This window comes from Porites lutea, chromosome 4 (assembly GCF_958299795.1).
Source record: "Porites lutea chromosome 4, jaPorLute2.1, whole genome shotgun sequence".
NCBI classification, from domain to species: Eukaryota; Metazoa; Cnidaria; class Anthozoa; order Scleractinia; family Poritidae; genus Porites; species Porites lutea.
Genome location: NC_133204.1, coordinates 105,257 through 125,526, shown reverse-complemented (window position 1 = coordinate 125,526; position 20,270 = coordinate 105,257). Strand labels below are relative to the sequence as shown.

Below are 20,270 nucleotides of genomic sequence, written 5' to 3'. Positions count from 1 at the left end.
AACGGTTACATTGAGCCTTGTAGATCACATTTTTAGTGTTACAAGTAATGTGTGAAGTGATGGAGTGTGTTTCACCTGTAGCGTAAAAGGCATAACTTGTGAGGCCGTTAGTAATGTATGGACAAGTGGCCCAATTCTGTCCACAACGGAAGGAGCCTGGCGGAAAATGATTGGTGGAGATAACGGGTAGTTGTGCTTTAACTAAAAGGTCACGAAGATTAGAGCTACGTCTGTAAGCAACAAAAGGCGGTTGCTTAAAGACGTCTTTGCAACTGTTAGAGGAGTGTAAGATGTTAAAATGTTTGCGTAGGATATTAGAAATACGTGGAAGTGCTGGGTTATATGTGACAACAAATGGTACAGCATCGTTACAGGCTTTGGGTTTAGTCTGTAACGCGTTAGTACGAGAAATATTAGCAGCGCGTAGGAACTGTTTTACTCTGTAACGCGTTAGTACGAGAAATATTAGCAGCGCTTAGGAACTGTCCACAGTTTTTGCAGCTAATTTAATCCTTTATTATTGTTTACTCGCCGCCCTCCCATATGCCACTGATAATTTCCTTTGAATAGATTTGCATGCTATTCTGCTTACAACGAGTGCTGCGTCTGTTAAGCCTTTTGCTTTGTTCATTGTCTATCTTTGTTTTTTGTTTTTCTTATGTATAAGCTGGCGTAATGATAATTTTTGTAATGATAATCTTGTAATTTTATAATTTTTGCAGTTTCCTTTGCTATTTTTGTAATTGTTTTCCTTTGTATGTAAATTTGTAATAAAGTGTTGTTAAATAAAAGGAAAAAGTCTCCTTTATTTATTTTATAGACGTAAGAGTAAAATATAATGATATCTAGCGTTCGCAGACCTCAGTATTTAATTTTCTCATACAATAGAGAGATCAAGATTCACGTTTACACCAAACGGCAAACGCGAATTTGTACCACGTGACCAAGTGTTCCCTTAATTACCGTTAACTGTTTATTACTTCAACTAAAAAATAAGTAGTTTCAAGCCAGTTTTATACATAAAAATTTTTGGACAGTTTTTATCTGCTTATTCTCAACTTGAATTTGACGTTTGCCGTTTGGCGTAAACGTGAATCTTAAGAGCGAATGTCTGTAAAAATCGAGCAACCGGCGGCCACGGTCAAAAATTAAATTTCGCTCATATCTTGTCCATACATACTTATTGGTAAGTAACTAAACGTGGTGTAGTTTGTTTTTCAAAAGGCCGCTTGGATTTGGAGAAAATCGACAAAATCAATTTTCGTGGTCGGCGACTTGAAAACCACCAAAATTTGAGGCAAAGTGAGGCGGTCTCGAAACTTCACTCGCACGCAAAAGGGAAGAAGGCCCAGTAAAATATTCCCCGATAAATCAATTTATAAAGGGTTTTAGCCCTAGTATGGCGGTTAATTCATATCTTAACGATAATGTGGAAGGTGAACAATTTTATTTTAGTCTTGGTTCTTTTTCAACTCAACGAAATTTAAATTTAGACCTAAAGTCGCGATTTAATTTTTAGGCATGTGCTACACCTTGGTTTTTTCTGAAACTCAAGCTATAAGTTAGCTAAACATTGTACTAAAACATATATAAGAACTGGCTTAGGTAATTTAATTTGCGCTTCAGGCGAACCTTCTGAACTTGAACAAATTTTGAGTGAAATATGACACATTTGCATAATTCACCAACGGCTTGCTGTTGCCGAAAGGGATCATTGGCCATTTCTTGAGGAGAAACCTGATTTACCTCTATAGTACGATAGTTAATTTGCTAACATGCTATAGAAATTAACTTACCTTTATAGTTTGGGGCACTTGTTTTATTTTTCTACTCGAGAAAGATCGAGCTCCAAGATTCTGCTGGCGCTAAGGCATCAAGTTGTAATTTGACCTCTAACGCCTCTAACGAGAGGTCATTGGAGACAGGCCAGATTATTAAAATGTCACTCAAACCGAATGAGCGTTATGATCTAAATTTTTAAGGTGGTTGAACAAAATTTTTCACGAGAAAAATATGTTTTTAAGACATTTTCGGCGATTTGTGTTCCTACCATTTAAAAGAATCAGTTACAACATACTGGGAGAAAGTGTGAGAGGACAAGGAGTGGTGTTGCGAACACCATCCTTTGAACACAAAACAAAATTGTTTATACATTTCTTTGATGTTTCCAAAGTTATTTGTTCAATTATACAACAACTGAAAGGTTGTATAGTCTGGCTGCCAACAGTACTTGATTTAAAAGTGTAAAGTGGTGGTCAGTTTTTCGGACAGCTGGGCGTGTGATAAAAGCAATGACTATTAAGGAATTTGGAAAACATCAAAATCATACACCCTGCCAGTAAACACGACCACTGAGTACGTTTTAAACTTTGGACAACCTGGATAAATGATCTCGGAAGCGTTTTTTTTTTTTTGAGTGAAGAATCACAGTAAAAAAATCAAGTCTACAAACCTCTCCTTGAGTGTGAAGACTTAAGGCATGAGTTTCAGTTTCTAGTATCGAATATATACAATGAAAGAAACCTGACCTGTTCGTCTCTCATTCCTTTACCAAAAGATATGTCAAAGTATATCAGACAATTTCCTCCTTACAGCATGCTCGGCTACTCACACAAGCTTTAAAATCTGCCACTAAGAAGATATACCGCAGATACAGCAAGTTAGAAAGCTGGAATCAAACGTGTTTACCAATGGGTTAGGCCCTGACGTCTTCAAATTCACGTCAAAAGGACACTGTTTAGGCAAAAGCATTAAAATTGCTTTTCCAGCAAAGTCCGTCTTGCGGCCTTTGACAACGGACCAGGTTTCCCGTTTCTCGAAAGTCCCGGTAACTTTTCGTGCCCGAAATCATATATTCAAATCGAAATATAAAGAATAAGAGCGCTGCTCCTGGCTAGCAAATTAAACTACTCCATTTTGTTTCATTAACTGATGGTTTTATCATGTTAGATGCAAAACTATTAAAACCTCGATCTTTAATGTAAACGGAGACAGCTTACCGGGCCCGTTAATTATTGGGACTTTCGAGAAACGGGTCCCTGGGGCCCGTTTGTCCAAAGTCCCTATAACTTTCCGGCCCGAAATCAAATATTCAAATCGAAATAAAAGGAATAAGAGGAGCGAGGGTCCTGGCTAGCAAAATACTTAATTTTTTCATTAACTGCTAGTTTTATCATGTTAGATGCAAAACTACTGAAATTTCTATCTTGCATGTAAACAACAACAGCTTTAGGGGCCCGTTAATTATCGGGACTTTCGAGAATTGAACGGACCCAAAAGCGGATGCAGCTTCAATATCCGTTTCATTGATGATTGCCAGAGAAAGTTATGGTCGGAGACTTTCTTTTCAAGAGTTCTGATCACGAATTTCTGACGAGCCACCAAGTTTCAGTCTCAAGGCCGGTACCAAAGCGCACACTCAGAAAATGGCAAATGACCGAGAGTAAAACCGAAAAAAAACTATGTGGGTAAAGAAAGTAGTGGTAGCGTTAGGCGATAGTTGACAGGGGCACCAAACGACACTTGCCTCCTAAATACATTGAAAACCCTTTTAGGCTATCTAAATCCCTAAGTTCTTTGCGGCGCCATATAATTATAACAACTGTTCAGTCATCCACAGGGCAACTTGAGTAGTCTTTTCGATCGAAACCTGTCTCGTGTAGGAGAGTCGCCCCCTAGCCGAGAGAAAAAAAAACGATTGACCCAACCGGCCTTCGCGCATGCTCTAATTGTCTCGCCTTGGCTATGCGAGCCCTTTACCGATACGGATCGGATTTGATCTAGACGGTCGGACCGAAATGTCTCCTTCCATTTGACAAAATTATTTTCCCTAGGACCAATGATCTGTATCCTGCTTACAAGCACGATAACCAAACTCGCGGTGGCTTTGGTTTGGTCTCTGCAACTGGAATGTACCTTCCACTGGGCAAGTGGTTTTTCCGAAATTTCAAACAGGAATTTTTGTTCAATGGAAAGCGCGTAAAGTGCCTACGGAGAAATGTTGGCCCGGCTAGGAGGCTGACCATACCATTACAAAAGGGTGACTGGACAAAGTGGGTCACCCTTCTAGCCGAGCAAACTTTTTGTAATTTAAACGGTTCGCCATGTTTTCAGTAAGGAAATGTCTGAAACGTTGCCTCTTCCAGGGAAGCTTAGCCTGAGATCATGCCCTCTCCCTATTAAGGGAAGCTCGGATAGGCGGTTGACCTTTCTGCTCGAGACAAATTTTCTTCATATAAGCGGGGCCTAAATTTTAATTCTTTACATTAATTTCAATTATTTATTATTATTATTATTATTATTATTATTAATTTCAATACAGTGGAACCCCGTTTTTGCGACCAGCGTTGGGCCATAAAATCCTGGTCGTGATACGGAGGTGGTCGCATTAAAGAGGTCTTCAAAATAATAAAATGACTCGGAGATTTTCACGTCTGGGTGGAAAGACTATGGGAGGTGAGCTGAGGCAAGAGGTGGTCGCATAAAGGGGGTGGTCGCAAGGCGGGGTTCCTCTGTGTATAAACAGACTGAAACAAGAGTTTGACGATCGAATAACCATGTTCAGATTAGAAAAAATATATATAATGAAAGATAATTGCAGAATGTTTACGAAAACTGTTATCCAAAAAATGGAACTTGCATATATGAGAGGAAAGACAGCCGCCTGATAGGTAATAACGCGGTGAAATAGCTAGAGATTGAAGCCTGAAGTCAATCAAAGGCACGTATAAGGCAACGGGGGAAGTTGACCTGAAAAACGATGTTTTTGGACTTATTTAGTATTGTATGGAAGCACACTTTAAGAAAACTTAGGAAAAAAAGAAGAAAAAAACATGATTTGGATTGTTAGTAGCATAATATGCTACTAGGCCTTTCCAGATTCTGCTCGGCAACTTTTTAGCAACTTTTAGGATTTTGAGCAACTTTTTTTTTCAGAGAGCAACTTCTAGCAGCTTTTCGGAAAACTAGCACTTTTTGGTAACTTTTTGGCTATTTTGAACCAAAATGCTGAATAACCCCCCTTTTTTTAAATAAAAAGTTAAAATTCTCTTGGTTAAAATTCTAAACATCTTTCTAGTAAAACTATTTTTAATTTTTTTTAAATTTTTTTTAATTAAAAAAAAAAATTTCGTTTCCCGGGACGAGCATGGTTTCCCCTTCTTCCAAGTGAAAATGTTCACTGGAAGTGAAAGTGTGCTGCTCACTAGTACATCATTAAAAATTAAAAATTAAAAAATAAAATAAAAATAAAATTAGACATGCTGTCTTAAAAATATTCGAGCAACTTTACAAAATTTTTGAGCAACTTTATCAATTTTTAGCAACTTTTGAGCAACTTTTTGGCATATTTCTTAGCAACTTTTTAGCTTTTTCGGAGTAGAAACTGGAAAGGCCTTTATGCTACTTCTGGCAACAACATTAAAAAAAGGCGTCGCTCAAATGGTTAGATTGGGAAGCCTGTGAATACTGTCACGCAACACTTTTGACCAGACTTTTATGACCAAAGAGGTGTCGGCAGCCCGAAAGTTTCACTATCAAAATCGCAGTTTTTGTGAGACCTAGAATTTTTAAATGGGAATGGATGTAAAAGTGTGACTGCGGAAAAGATAGGCCATGTTCTGTTTGAGGTTAGTTTCACGCACCACGTTTCCTCGAGTTTTTGGATCTTCGGTTGATTAGCATGGGACAAGGCGCATTGCCAGTTGACAAGAACGGGAAAACACATTTGAGGTAACAAAAATTATCGTTTCAGTACAAATGTCTTTAATACAAGTGCGATTGTGAGTTAAGTTTCGTTTGGAGAGCCCAGCCATCGTGACTTGTCGAGCAACAACGGAGGGGGTGAATAGGGGTATGCAAATCCGCCGATCCGTGGTATTTTTAGGCCCGATCCGTCGATCCGACTTAATTTTTGTTCAAATCCGAATCCGTGTTACTGAAAAAATTTTTCGTGGTATATAGAAAGTAGCGTTGTAGCATGAAAAAATGAATTACTTAATATAGTTGTTCTGTAATCGCAACAGATGCGGGACTTCATGTTTAAGAAGTTTTCGTTACAGCTTCAAAACATTAAGCAGGACAGAGCTTATAATGTTTCTTCCAACAATACAGATTTGACTAATCAAATAGTCTGCAAGCTTGCAAAATGAAAGTATCTTGTATTGCGTAAAAGATTTTTCAATAAATTTACTGACTGACATCAGTTTGGACGTGCTTCTAGTCGAGCCGCAAAATTCGGAAGAGGCAGAACTCAACTTCATGGTAATTTGCTTACCAGTAAGTATTTTCCATGGTTCTTCTTGGAAGTCTTTAGAACATAATCTTTTTCACATAAACATGTTCCCACTTGGCAACAGACTGGTAAAAGGGTTAGCCACGGCAAACTGCATTTGTTTTCCGGAGCAGATATAGAGTTTCATTTTTGTACTCAATGATCGTCAATGGTACTCGGGAGCCTCTGTTCAACTTTATAGCGATGCTTTCTCCTAGCCCCAGCTCTTTTGCAGTTACGTGCAGCCCAGCAAAAGTACTGCAACATTACATCGGTAAAACAACTAATTTGACGATTTTCAAGAAGATATTTGTCTGTGAAATGGAGATGCCGTTAGCGGGAAAACGTAGAAGCATTCGTATCAAAACTAAAAGTAAGACTTCTCGCTTCTCAGCGAACCAATGCCCTTCAAACTTAATTGGTTAACTGTTTTACTAGTATCTTAAGTTTGTAAATCACAGAAATTTCAGAATGTCAACTTTCCTCAAGCTATAGAGCATCAAAATCCCGACTTTTACCATACATTTGCATTTATTGTAAATTTTGCCGTGTTTGCCCTCAAAGATGGCGACAGAAACCGTGAAAAGGCCTAATTAAGATAACGATCAAGACAAGCAAACTAGCTGAAATAGCTTCGAAGAACATAATTTATATCAGTTCATGTTTAAACCTACCAAAGGTGCTCGCGTAGCTTCACCACACTTCCCCACTGACTGGAATCGACGCAGCATCGAAACTTATTTTTTTGAATAAAGTCATCGCCTTTGGCACCTTCGTGGTAGCAAAAGGATACACACGCGATAGTTTTAGTTTCCATTTTGCAATTTAGACAATTTACACGAACGCATTCACAGATCTTATCAGGTCACTTTGCAACTACCGCTATTACCACCAGGTTGCTTGACGTCATTTCCGTCACGCTGTCTATACTAGAATACATGTATATGCGTCGGGTCACGAGAAAGCCTCTTCGGGAAACCTCGGAAGTCGAACGTTAGCCGGCAAAACACCAGCACATTGACCAAGGCCGACCGAAAATTGATGATCCGATCCACAATCCGAACTTCTAGACTGACAGAATCCGAAAACCGGGCCAAAACTTTCAGCTGACCCGCGATCCACGGTATTTTTCAAATCCGCGAATCCGCTCTATTTATCGCCGTAATCCACAATCCGTGAGCTTTTTAAGGCCAAATCCGCCGATCCGCGGACCTATTCACCCCCCTCAACAACCAACCGACTTTCTCGAAAAGTCTCATATTTCAAGCAAAATTTATTCAACTTCAGAAGGTTCGTGTGAAGTACAAATTTAATTACCCAGGCCAATTCTTACATATGTTTTAGCACAGTGTTTAAATAACAAATGACTTGAGTTTCAGGCAAGACTAAGGTGTAGCACATGCCTAAAATATAAAACGCAACTTTCAGCTAAATTTAAATTTCGTTTAGTCGAAAAAGAACCCAAACTAAAATAACATTATTTATCTTCCAGATTATCGTTAAGATAAGAATTCATCACCAAACCAGAAGTAGAACCCTTTATAAATTGATTTATCGGGAAATATTTTACCCCGCTTTCTTCCTGTGTGCGTGCGAGCGAAGTTTTGAGACCGCCTCATTTTGCCTCAAATTTTGGTTGTTTTCAAGTCGCCGACCACGAAAATTAATTTTGTCGATTTTCTCCAAATCCAAGCGGCCTTTTGACATTCGCTCTTAATCTCTCTTATGTCTCAACGGTCATAAGTAACGCGACACCAAATCTCTTGTGAGAAAGTAAATTTACATTCGACACTCGTAACGTGAGCTTGGGACGCCTTGGGTAATAATAGCCTAACAAAAGGTATAGCAGTGTTCAGCTTGGTTTCACACTAAGGGCATAACAAATATTCTTTTAAAACTTGTTGCCCGCAGCTTTCAAGGTAGAAAATTTTTCACGTTAACACCTGATTAAAACAATGAAGATACAGCCCGTACAGATAGTCGCCATATTGGATGCGAAAGACCCCTGGCTAGAATTGGTCATTCTACTTTCCAGGCCATCTCGTCATAATAAGGTAGTGACCAGTCTGTTGAAACTGAAACGAATTTGTGTTTCGGGAAATTGATTTGTGTTTTGGGAAGATTGATTTGTATTTCGGGAAACTGATTTTTGTTTTGGGAAGATTGATTTGAGTTCGAGAAACTGAGTTATGTTTTGGGAAACTGAAATGTGTTGGAGCCTTTTGGGCCAAAGTAGAAATTAATGTCCACTGTTACCTCTTTTTCTAGCAAATTGTGAAAACCTTTTTTTATATTCAGTAAGACCTTAATCAAAGAAATATGCAGTGTTTAATATATTTACCTTGCGCCCATCGATCTTCATAACAAGCGTCCATCCCCCGTCCCCACATCCGTTAATTGGTGTCATGTGACAGAACACTTTCTCATATCGGGATGGTAGACCAGTGCGAATGTAAAAGGTTCCATCAACACGGATACTGAAAGGTCAATGCAATGAAATGCGAAAAATGTTTAAGATCACACACAGGTTGATTTATTCGGAACGTGATTCAAACAATGTAAATATATCGAAAGGTCTATAACAGATTGTTTGCTGTGACGTGATTTATCTCATTGTTCCCTGGATGAAAATCATCCGCTTGTTTTGAAGAAATCATCCCGTTCTCTGTTCACGACATTTTATTCTAGACTACAGCAAATCGATTTTCATAGTCCCTGGGTAACGCACTAAGAAGTATAAAACACTAAATAATTCATTTGTCGGCATATAACTCATATTGCTAATTTCACTAACTTAATTAGTTTTTAGTTTAAGCGATTCGTCTCGATGCACAATAACCCCAAAGCTCACATTTTATATACTCTTCTCAAACTCATTAATAATTCATAAAGAAAATTCAAAGGAACTTAATGTTTAATGAGTGTTTGGATATCAGATGAAAAACTGCTCATTTTTGCATCCTTAATTTCTCCTTCAAAAATGATTTTGTTTGAGAAGAACTATCAAACATTCGACACAGTGTTTCATCACCAGATGAAACACCTCGAAGTTCGTCAAAAATAGTCCGCTGCGCGTCGTATTTTCAACTCTCTTCTCGGTGTTTCATCTGGTGATGAAACACTGCATCTCATGTTTGATATATTACTTAGAGTACTTCCTCTCACATTTACACTATAACAGCTTGAAATACGTGTCGCGTATGTCGTTTGAAGTCTCGAGATGAATTGATTATAGCTGCTTTACATGTTCGGTGACTTTAATTTGCACTGTAACCAAAAGGTTTGTTATATCAACGAGGGCAAGACAATCTATATGGACAGAAAGCTTTCAAAGATTATCGAAACAACTCTACTATCACACTACTGACATCAATCGCGCATTGTAAATTAGGCGAGGGCACAGAATTGAGGAAAAGAAGCATGAACCGATAATGCACAAATTTAATGATAAAATATTGGTCAACATTGTGATAATATTTCTAGTAAGGCTAATAGAACACTTGGTCTTGCCGGATTGTTCCACGGATGTCAAATCTAAGGCATACCCTACCCTTGTGCGTCCTCAGCTACAGTACGCGTGCTCTGTGTGGAATCCGTATACTAAACGGAATATTCACCAAATCGAACTAATTCAGTATAAAGCAGCAAGGTTCGTTTTTAGAGACTACTCAAATTTTAGTCATGTTACTCCCATGCTAAAACAGCTTGGTTGGGACCCCCTCAAGGACGCAGACTTTCGTACCAATTATCAATGTTTTATAAAATCTAACAAGGTTTAGTTGGTATCTTCCTTCCATCTGAAGTATGCCCACTAACAAGGGCTTCTCGAGCCACAATGCATTCCCTTTTCGTCATATTCAATTCAGTTGTAACGTTTCTAAATATTCGTTCTAACCAAATTCAATAGAAGCCTGGAATAAGTTACCTGTAACTACTAATATTTTTCCTTTCACTAATGGTATAATGCCCACAATAAGTTGCATGATTAGGTTTTTATAGTACTAAATTTTTGTGTCGATAAAATCTTTAAAACAGTAATTTTATAATGTACATACCTATTTTAGATTTGACCTGTAAATTCTTCTTTTATCCATAATTATTATTTATTTATTTATTTATATATTTTTATCTCCTAGTATAGTGTACACTGTTTTAGGAGTATCCCTAAAGTAGTAAAGTGTAGGCCATATTGAGAACAACTACAGACTCTAGAATGCGAAGTCGAAGTAGTTTGCCTTAGTAGCCTTTTTCCCTCAGGCCTGTTTCAAGTTTTCTAAAGTTTTGAGATGAAAATACGATGAATTCCCAGAGTTTCAATTTTGGCGTCCGAGTCTTCTTTATGCTTATCTTATGAAATTTAAACCTCCAAAAAGGCGTGTGTCACATTACACAGAAGAATAACATTAAAAGCTGTCAAATGAGGACGTGGTCTTATATTACTCTCACTGAGACATGAAGTCAAATGAATATACCATCCTAAGTTGTCTCAATAAAAAAATGTTAACTATTGTTACATACTTAGTTTTTTTCCAGATTTCTTTGCATGAAATAGGAAGACTGTCGTAGGAATCTAGGAAATCAACAGATCTTATACGTTAATTTTGGTATAACAGGTAAACGGGTAATGGAGTTAAGGCAAGTTGGTTTTCGCCATTTTAGAAGTTATATCTACCTTGACCTGGACGACAGGCACTCTCTGATGTGCAACTGCAATCACACTGATTTAGGGATTGCACCTTTCTCGGAGGAAGCATCCTTTCTGCAGGCTATAATGAGAAAAGGTTTAGGGTTAGGTTTATTAAAAAATCTTGCCACACCGAAGGGGTAGGAAAGGAAATATACGAAAAGGGGGAAACGTAACAATCTAAGTGAAAAATATGGCTCCAAGATTTGATTGCATATTTCCTACTGTGCTTAGTTCTACGTTTTGTCGTTTTTACCCTTTCGTTGTTTAAGGACTTACGGGACGTGCATGCTTACTCAAACCCCCACCTTGGCAACATCAATTAATTTTTATGACGTCAACATCTCGTAACTATGGCTAGAACTACAGCAACCGGCTGAACCAGTTTAGCTTTTAATTTTTTACTTTACTCCGCTTGCTGTCCGTTGCTGGTGCAGAGCTGGGCTAGGGCTTTCCACAAGTTGCTCGGCAACTTTTTGGTAACTTTGATCAACTTTTTGCATTCTGAGGAATGTCTCTAGTTATCTTCTAATTCTGAGATATCGAGCAGCTTGTAGTGCTTAAATTGGCCTTTCTTCCATATTTCACAATGTTTTAGTAGACGATTTATGAATTTTCTGTAGAAAAAGGAGCCAAATCCTCCCAGCTGGGCTTCTAGGTCAGCGGTTTTTAGAGAAAATCGAAAATAGTGGACGAAGATTCACACTCGATTAACTTGGGTGTCTCGAATGAGGAATGTCAATCAACAATGTTATTGGCTCTTTCTTGGTATTAATTGAGGACAAAGTTGTTAAGCAACGCTGGTTACGGCGCAAAATTGCACAAAAATGCTTCAAATCTTACTTTTATTGTACAATTTGCTTATTTTAAAATCAGACCAAAAAAAGTTTTTGTTTTTTGAAGCAACTTGCAAATCGCGGGAAACTTTTCGGAAAATCTCGAGCAACTTGTGGAAAGCCCTAAGCTGGGTTATTGTAACTTGGAAGTCAAAAAAACAAAATTGTTAAATAAAAAAAGCCACACTGAACATAACAGCTCTAGTTCCCTGTTTTATTCCCCGTTCTCATTCCACGAAAACGCATAGATGTAAACGTAAGTCGCATATACCATGTTGTTTTTACGCCGTTTTGGTGGATTCCCTCGCAAAAAGTGGATTCCCTTCATTACATATGCAGGATTTCCTCGCAAAAAAAGGCGTTTCTCCATACTAATAAGTGGGTTCCTCCTTATCTAATGAGCGTTTCTCTACTACAATAGGCACAATAAGGTTACCTAGACTTGCCCGTTAAGTAACTTTAGCCCGTTTTGTCCGACCGTCAAAAGCCATAATGGGACTGTCTATTTAAAAAAATAGGAATAAGAGGAGCGATCATCTGGCAACGCGAGAAACGGCTTATGTATTCTATTCAGCGCTAAAAATCGGATATTTATATATACATATATATGTTGTGGTTCAATTTTATCCTTGGTTTGAATTTTATATTCTTTTGTCTCAAACTCATTATCATACATTACCATACCCAAAAACAAAAGAAAAGAAAATTTAAACCAAGGATAAAATTGAACCACAACATATTTTAACAAAACACACACATACACAAAGTGGAGATGAAAACTCTTTATTTCAATTTTGACTATTACAAAACCGTTTTTCCCAGTGTAGCTAATGTCAATGAGTTTAGTGAGGAAAGGTTTGCTGAGTTAGGGTGTTTACCTGTTCTTGATATCGTCTCTCCAGTATCAAATATTCCTCACCTGTCGAATGTTGATATTGATTTACATATGCCTTCAGATACGAATTTTGGTTACTATACACCACATGACTTTCACAGTAGCAATAATATAATTGAGTGCTTATCAAATCATAAGGCATACTCAGCGATGCATTGCAACATAAGAAGTTTGTCAGCTAACCATGACAATCTTATTCATATGTTACGTATATATCTGGGGTACATATGTATCTGAGTTAAATCATTCTTTCCCTCTGACTGGACTATCTGAAACAAAGATCTCTCATGGTAAAGATTTGCTCGTTAATGTTAACTTATCAGGATATGGCGTTGCTTTCTACATTAAGAATGATTTTAAGTACATTATTATAACAGAATTTACAAAATCTACTCATGACTTTGAAACCCTATGGCTTGAAATTGATTTTTATAATCAGCCTAGAAAATAAGTTTTGTTTATTTATGGGTGTTTTTTACATTGATCTTCTAAAAATTAATTCTCATGCTGAGTCCGAACTTTCCTTAATTCCTTGGGCACATGACTTTTTCCATCCACATATTCTTCAGCCAACGAGAATTACTGATCACTCTACTACATTAATTGACAACATTTTCTTTAATTCAATAGAACATATCACTATCTGTGGGAATGTGGTGTATGGTCTGTCTGCTCATTTACCAAACTTTGTTATTCTAAATAGATTTTCGGATGTGTCATCCAACAGAAAACTCTGTAGAAGAGATTATTCAAACCTAAATTAATCTGCATTTCTAAACGATGTCAGATCAGTCGACTGCCAATCAATTCTAGAATGTGACTCTTATCCTTCTAGGATGTTTGATTCTTATTACCAAATACTTCGTCAAATTGTAGATAGACACATTCCTACTAGACAACTCTCCAAAAGCGAACAAACATTTTATTCTAAACCATGGATAACACCTGCACTAAAGACCTCAATTCGTGTGAAAAATGCATTATATAGAAAATACCTTAAGACTAAATCTGTATATGTTCATTGTAAACTCAAATATTATAGAAACAGGCTTAGTCAATTATTTAGAGCTAGTAAGAGGCTATATTATAAAAATTAGTTTTTAGTGAATATTAATAATAGTAAAAAGGTTGGAATAGTATGAAAGAGATAGTTCGCTTTGAATCAAAGACAAGCCAGAGAATTATGAAAACTGTTCAAAATAATGTTAAATTAACTGACCCAAAATTGGTTGCGAATGCATTTAACAATTACTTCGCAAATACAGGAGTTCACTTGGCCAGATCAATTCCTATTAGTATATACACACTCAGTGATCTTGGTAATTCAAGCAATCTTATTGGTTAGCTATTTTGGACTATGACGTTATATTCACCGCGCTAGGCGGTGAATATAAAGCAGAACAAAATCGTTGTCGTGAACTGGGTGTTTTGCCAAAGTTATAAAGTCTTTTTGAAAATACACGAATATCCAAGTGCTGATGACTTTGAAGGCAAGAAAAGACTTCATGGTGTTTAAACAGCGTGATATATTGTGAAGTGGTTTACTGTAGCTGACTTTTTGTACGCTCGAAGCTATGTTTACCACTACAGAGGAAAACGAGGTCGCTTTATAACTGTTTTGTGATTTCGGGATTTTCTCGCAAGACACATTCTGCCTATAAATAGAAGTTAATTTATTCGACAATTGTACGTGCCAGCAAGTTAACAAGGCAAAGAACACTGGAGATAAACAACGCTCATTTTGATCGTAGCCGCTGTTGACAGCATTTGCAAGAAGCGACAAAGACAACTTTCTCATTCACGGTGAGTTGACAGAAATAAATAAAGCTCTACTTTTCTTCTCAGAACTGGGTAGTTATGTAAATTTTCGGCCTTTCTTTTAAACCGTTGATGGCAAAGCTTACAAACCTCGATACAAAAAGATTAAAACTATCATTTGCCATGTTTGAAGATACTGTAAAGATCTAACTTTTGCGCATCCACTGTTTACGGCTTCGTGTTCACGCATGAATTCACCCGTCAATCAGACTAATCGTTTTTAACGGTTTGCTTTTTGATTCTGTTGAGATCACTTCGTGTGAATATACTAAAACAATTATTCACCTCAGGCTCAGTTAATATTGTTGAATAATCCCCTAGACTTCGTCTCGGGAATTATTCAACAATATTAACTTCGCCTTCGGCGAATAATTGTTAAATGTCAACAGATCTCCATTAGAGTATCTCAAAAATCCCTCATGTAAACATTTTTATTTATTTCCAGTAACTCCAGTTGAAACTGAAAATGAAATTAGTAATCTAAAATCTGAGAAGGCCACTGACCCACACAGTACACCTGTGAATATACTTAAGTATTCTCAAAAGTGTCATATCAGCGCCCCTAGCAACCTTGTTTAATACCTCTTTATCAACTGTAATTGTTCCTTCCAAGTCTAAAGTTGCAAATGCAATTCTCATTCATAGAAAAGGTTCTCATACTGACCTGTGAGTAGTATACTATGTTGGAAGATAAGCCTCGTTGGTGGATAGGTAAGGATAGTTTAGGGATAGGTAAATCATTGATATGGATAAGTTCCTAGTCTATGACGTCACCTCGGAAAGAAGTGCCTTCCTCCATACTAATTTAAGTGCCTAGTCAGTGTCTTCCTGCATACTAATTCGGTATAGGTTTACTAATGAGCGTCACTCTACTTCAATAGGAACAATAGGCTTGCCTAGACTTGCCCGGTAATTAACTTGAGCCCGGTTTTCGGACCGTGTATTAAAAGAAAAATAGGAATAAGAGAGGCGATCACCTAGCAACGCGAGAAACGGTTTCCTATATCTTATTTAGCGCTAAAACTCGGATATATATAAACAAAACATACACAAATTGGAGCTGAAAACTCTTTATTTCAAGTTTGTCTGACATTTTCTCCTTTCTATCTCGAGGAAATGAAAGTCTTGTCATTTTCACGCGCTGTTAATCAGTTAATTATGCGAGTTCACAAGCCCAAAGTTGAATACAAATTATTTCTACAGGAAAAACCTCAAGGGAGCACCTTTATTATAAAACAAATAACTTAACAAGGATCAATTAAAACACCTGACTCATAATTGCTAGCAATAAAACCAGACAAGAGAGATACCGTTTTAAAAAACTTTATTAAAAACAAAAAGAGTCAAATACACAGGAATGGAAATTAATTAATCTTCATCTTCGTTCTCCTCTGTAGAAGGGGAATAGAAATTGGTTTCCAACGTCTTCGTGTTTTTGTGTGTAACTGCTCCGCAAACGTAACACCGAAGAAAGCCGTCTTTTATGTAATATCTCCCCTCGGGAATCTGGTGATCGCATATAGGACAAATCTTGTAGTTATTGTGCCAAAGGCATTTAGGACATTTCAAGATCAATGTCCCGTACACATTAGAGTTTTCGCAGTGTTCACAGGGACTTTTGGAGTGAAAGGTGGTGGACGTTTCAGGGTTACTATTTTCTATCTCCTGACTGTCGTTTTCAGTGTCGTTGTCGCTCTCTTGGGTGTCTTCCGCTTCAACGCCATTCACAGAAGCCACTTCCTCCTCCTCCTCCTGATTTTCAATATCCGATGAACTCTCCTCATTATTACTCTCGTTATCGGAAATATTTTCTACATTTTGGTAGCCTTTTTCCTTTTCTATTAAATCACTTAACAACTTTTTGTTCTTGATTAAACCTTTATCGATTCCTAACTCTGCAAGTCCATCTAGAAACGTATTCAGCGCACGAGGCTTGGTAACCTCATTGTTATGAGGGAGTAACACATACTCAACTAGCTCAGCGATGTTTGTGACGGGAATAGTGCGTTTATTTCGAAGTAATTGTCCGCTGGGGGTCCAGAAAAGAATATCTTTGGACGCAGCCATACTATGCAGCAAATCAGAAGCACGCTTTTCCGGCACTGCTCGGGAAAGATGACTCAAAACATCTTTTATTCTCGGTTCTTCTTTTAGTTTTGGTTCTTCATCCTCGCTTTCATCACCAGAACTTTCGTTTTCTTCATGTTCACTCTCGTGATCTTCTTCTTCAACCAAATCTATCTTTCTCTTCATTTTTGATGAGCACCCGTGACAGACTTAGCTTCGAATGATCAACCTAGCGATATGCCACCTCTTTTATAGCATTAGAAATCCTAAGCTTGAAACGACAGGGGCTAATACATCTTTAATAAAACCACTACCCTCTTGAACAAGGACTCGCTTCTTTGTTTTGAAAGGGACATTTGGACTGGCCAGATTAAGTAAAGCATCCTTATATGGCAGCAATACCCGCTTATTTTCTTCGGAGATAGGAATGTGTCCCATGAGTAAACTGTATAAGACTTGGACTAGTGCATGAAGTTGCTGTGATGTAGCTGTCTTTAAACGAAACTGGCGCTGATAAGCGGGGCAAGCAGCTAACAGCTGAAGAAAACCACGATTGTTGTTCACTACACGAGACATTGCTACAAAATGAACTAAGAATGGCAGTTTGTAGTCTTTTACAGAATCTGGTAGGGAAAAACAATAGAAATGTGGTGGCGGTGGTGGTGGTGGTGGAGGAAAAACAATAGAAATGTGGTAGTGGTGAGAAAACAATGGAAATGTGGTGGCGGTGGTGGTGGTGGTGGTGGACGGAAAACAATAGAAATGTGGTGGTGGTGGTGGTCTTGGGGGAGGAAAACAGTAGAATCTTGTGGCCTGAAAACCTATATAAATGCGCAACATTCTACCTCTTTCTCAGTCTACATTTGGCTCCTGAGGAGTTGACATGAGTTGGTTATGTTCTGTCTGCGAAAAATCCTTTAGTAGAAAAGATAGTATGCAAAGGCACGTGATGTCTAAACACCGCAATGCTGGTCTCACCCCATTTCAAACAGTTCCAATATTTTCACAGAAATGTCAGTGGTTTCGCTTCGAGCATCCTTTCACCTCCATGATTGCCGGAATGACCGGGTCCGGAAAAACGGCCTGGGTTCGATCGCTATTGCAAGAAGCTTCAGAGACCATTTACCCTCCCCCGGAGAGGATCGTTTGGTGTTATTCATAATTGCAGCCTGCGTATACACAAATGTTAGTCGCCATGCCAAACATTGAATTCGTCAAGGGAATTCCTATGGCTTTGGAGCAGGATTCCTATTTTGATGTGAACAAACGGAATTTGATTGTGTTTGATGACCAGATGATTGACGCCAGTAAAGACAAGCGAATTAAGAAACCTCTTTACTCGTGGTTCTCATCATCGCAATCTGAACGTGATTTATATCGTGCAGAATCTATTTCATCAGGGGAAAGGTAGCCGCAGCATAAGCCTAAACAGCCATTATCTGGTGTTATTCAAGAATCCACGAGACAAATTGCAAATCCTGACTCTGGCGAAGCAAATGTATCCCGGGCAGACTGATTTCTTTTTAAATCAGTACGAAGAGGCTGTAAAAAGACCTTTTGGTTATCTTCTGATTGATCTGAAAACTACTACCCAAGATAATTGTCGGTTGCGAACAAACGTCCTGCCCAGTGAAGAAGGCCTTAACCAAGCAGGGTTTCAAGAAAATATTCCTCAAGAGCTTCTAAAATATCTGAAGTAGCAAACTCTTTCTCCTGTCCCGCTTCTTCCAGCTATGCAAGAAATACAAGGCAACATGGATGAAGTGCTCTCTCGAAACGATCTTCGGGACGATGAAAAAGCTAAAGGATACCTTCAGTTGCAAAACAGATACCTGGCTTTTAAAGAACAATTAAATATAAGAACACGACCGGAAGAAATAATCAGCACTGTTCCAGACTTAACATCAAGGACACAAGATTCTTCTACAGCAACGACAGCATTCTCGACTCCCCTCAACCCCTTTAATGTAACACCTGAATTAACAGAAGCGGCTATCTCCGAAAACCTGACAAAGAAAGCATCACCCCTCCACCACCCTTAAATCCTGCTTTCCTGACCCCTCCTCCCACAGTAGAAACCCCATCACAACATGGCCCGAAGCGCAAAAGGCGTCGGATTCAATTTCTAAATTATTTGGATGATCATAAATCTCATGGCAAACAGCTGAAGAAACGTCGGTATAAGAAATTCAAACCTTACAAGTACTCCATGGGCGAAGAAGAAGGAATTAATTAATTTCCATTCCTGTGTTTTTGACTCTTTTTGTTTTTAATAAAGTTTTTTAAAACGGTATCTCTCTTGTCTGGTTTTATTGCTAGCAATTATGAGTCAGGTGTTTTAATTGATCCTTGTTAAGTTATTTGTTTTATAATAATACGTCAAGGTGCTCCTTTGAGGTTTTTCCTGTAGAAATAATTTGTATTCAACTTTGGGCTTGTGAACTCGCATAATTAACTGCATAACAGCGCGTGAAAATGACAAGACTTTCATTTCCTCGAGATAGAAAGGAGAAAATGTCAGACAAACTTGAAATAAAGAGTTTTCAGCTCCAATTTGTGTATGTTTTGTTTATATATATCCGAGTTTTAGCGCTAAATAAGAAGGCGTGAACTAAATTTAAATAAAGACTTTTCAACTCCACTTTCTGTATGTGTTTTGTTTATGTATATCTGAGTTTTAGCGCTAAATAAGACATAGGAAGCCGTTTCTCGCGTTGCTAGGTGGTCGCTTCTCTTATTCCTATTTTTCTTTTAATTGCTGGTTTGCACGTGACGTCACGGCGGCCATGTTGGTGGTCAAGAACAAAAGCATTTCTCTCCTCTGGGAACTAAACTCTATTTTCATGTAAATTCTTCGAGGAAATATTTTTTGTTTTGACCCCCAACATGGCCGCCTTGTCATGTGGTTGCAAACCAAGAATAGACGGTCCGAAAACCGGGCTCAAGTTAATTACCGGGCAAGTCTAGGCAAGCCTATTGTTCCTATTGAAGTAGAGTGACGCTCATTAGTAAACCTATACCGAATTAGTATGCAGGAAGACACTGACTAGGCACTTAAATTAGTATGGAGGAAGGCACTTCTTTCCGAGGAGAAGTCATAGACTAGGAACTTATCCATATCAGTGATTTACCTATCCCTAAACTATCCTTACCTATCCACCAACGAGGCTTATCTTCCAACATAGTATACTACTCCTGTGTAATTATCGTCCAATCTCTTTACTTTCTACATTCAATAAGATTCTAGAAAAAATTGTGTCTGGTAGACTTTTAAAATTTCTAGAAAAGGAAAAGATGCTTTTTCCAGGTCAGTTTGTCTTCCGTTCTAATCGTTTCACAGACTTTGCCATTCTCACTAATATTGACAAAGTTCAACAGGCAATTGATCAAGGTGATCCATCATGTGGTATTTTGCTAGACTTTAGTAAGGCATTTGACACTGTAGATCATGCTATTCTTATTGAAAAAGGACAACAACTTCAGAAGTTCAGTAACATTAGTATAACCTTATCGGTTGGGGACTCCCAAATTGCTCCATCTTGTGAAGTTCGAAACCGGCCTAGGAACCTGGTTTGATTCTAAAATGAGTATGCTAAGTCATATCAACAAAACTTGCTCATCCGCTTTCTATTATCTTTATAACATGCGTAGAATTAGGAAATATTTAAGTCGTTCAGTCACCGAATCATTAGTTCATCC

General features: G+C 38.0%; 1 protein-coding gene across 1 annotated transcript in view; it reads right to left on the bottom strand.

Moving 5' to 3' along the window:
* Positions 1 to 20,270, bottom strand: part of LOC140934933 (uncharacterized) — a 33,229-nt gene that overhangs the window by 6,068 nt on the left and 6,891 nt on the right. The window contains exons 2-4 of the mRNA XM_073384488.1: positions 10,944 to 11,037; positions 10,790 to 10,841; positions 8,613 to 8,748 (exon numbers count right to left, since the gene is read on the bottom strand). Of these exons, the coding sequence (XP_073240589.1) occupies positions 8,613 to 8,748; positions 10,790 to 10,841; positions 10,944 to 11,037 (282 nt within the window). The remainder of the gene's footprint in view (positions 1 to 8,612; positions 8,749 to 10,789; positions 10,842 to 10,943; positions 11,038 to 20,270) is intronic.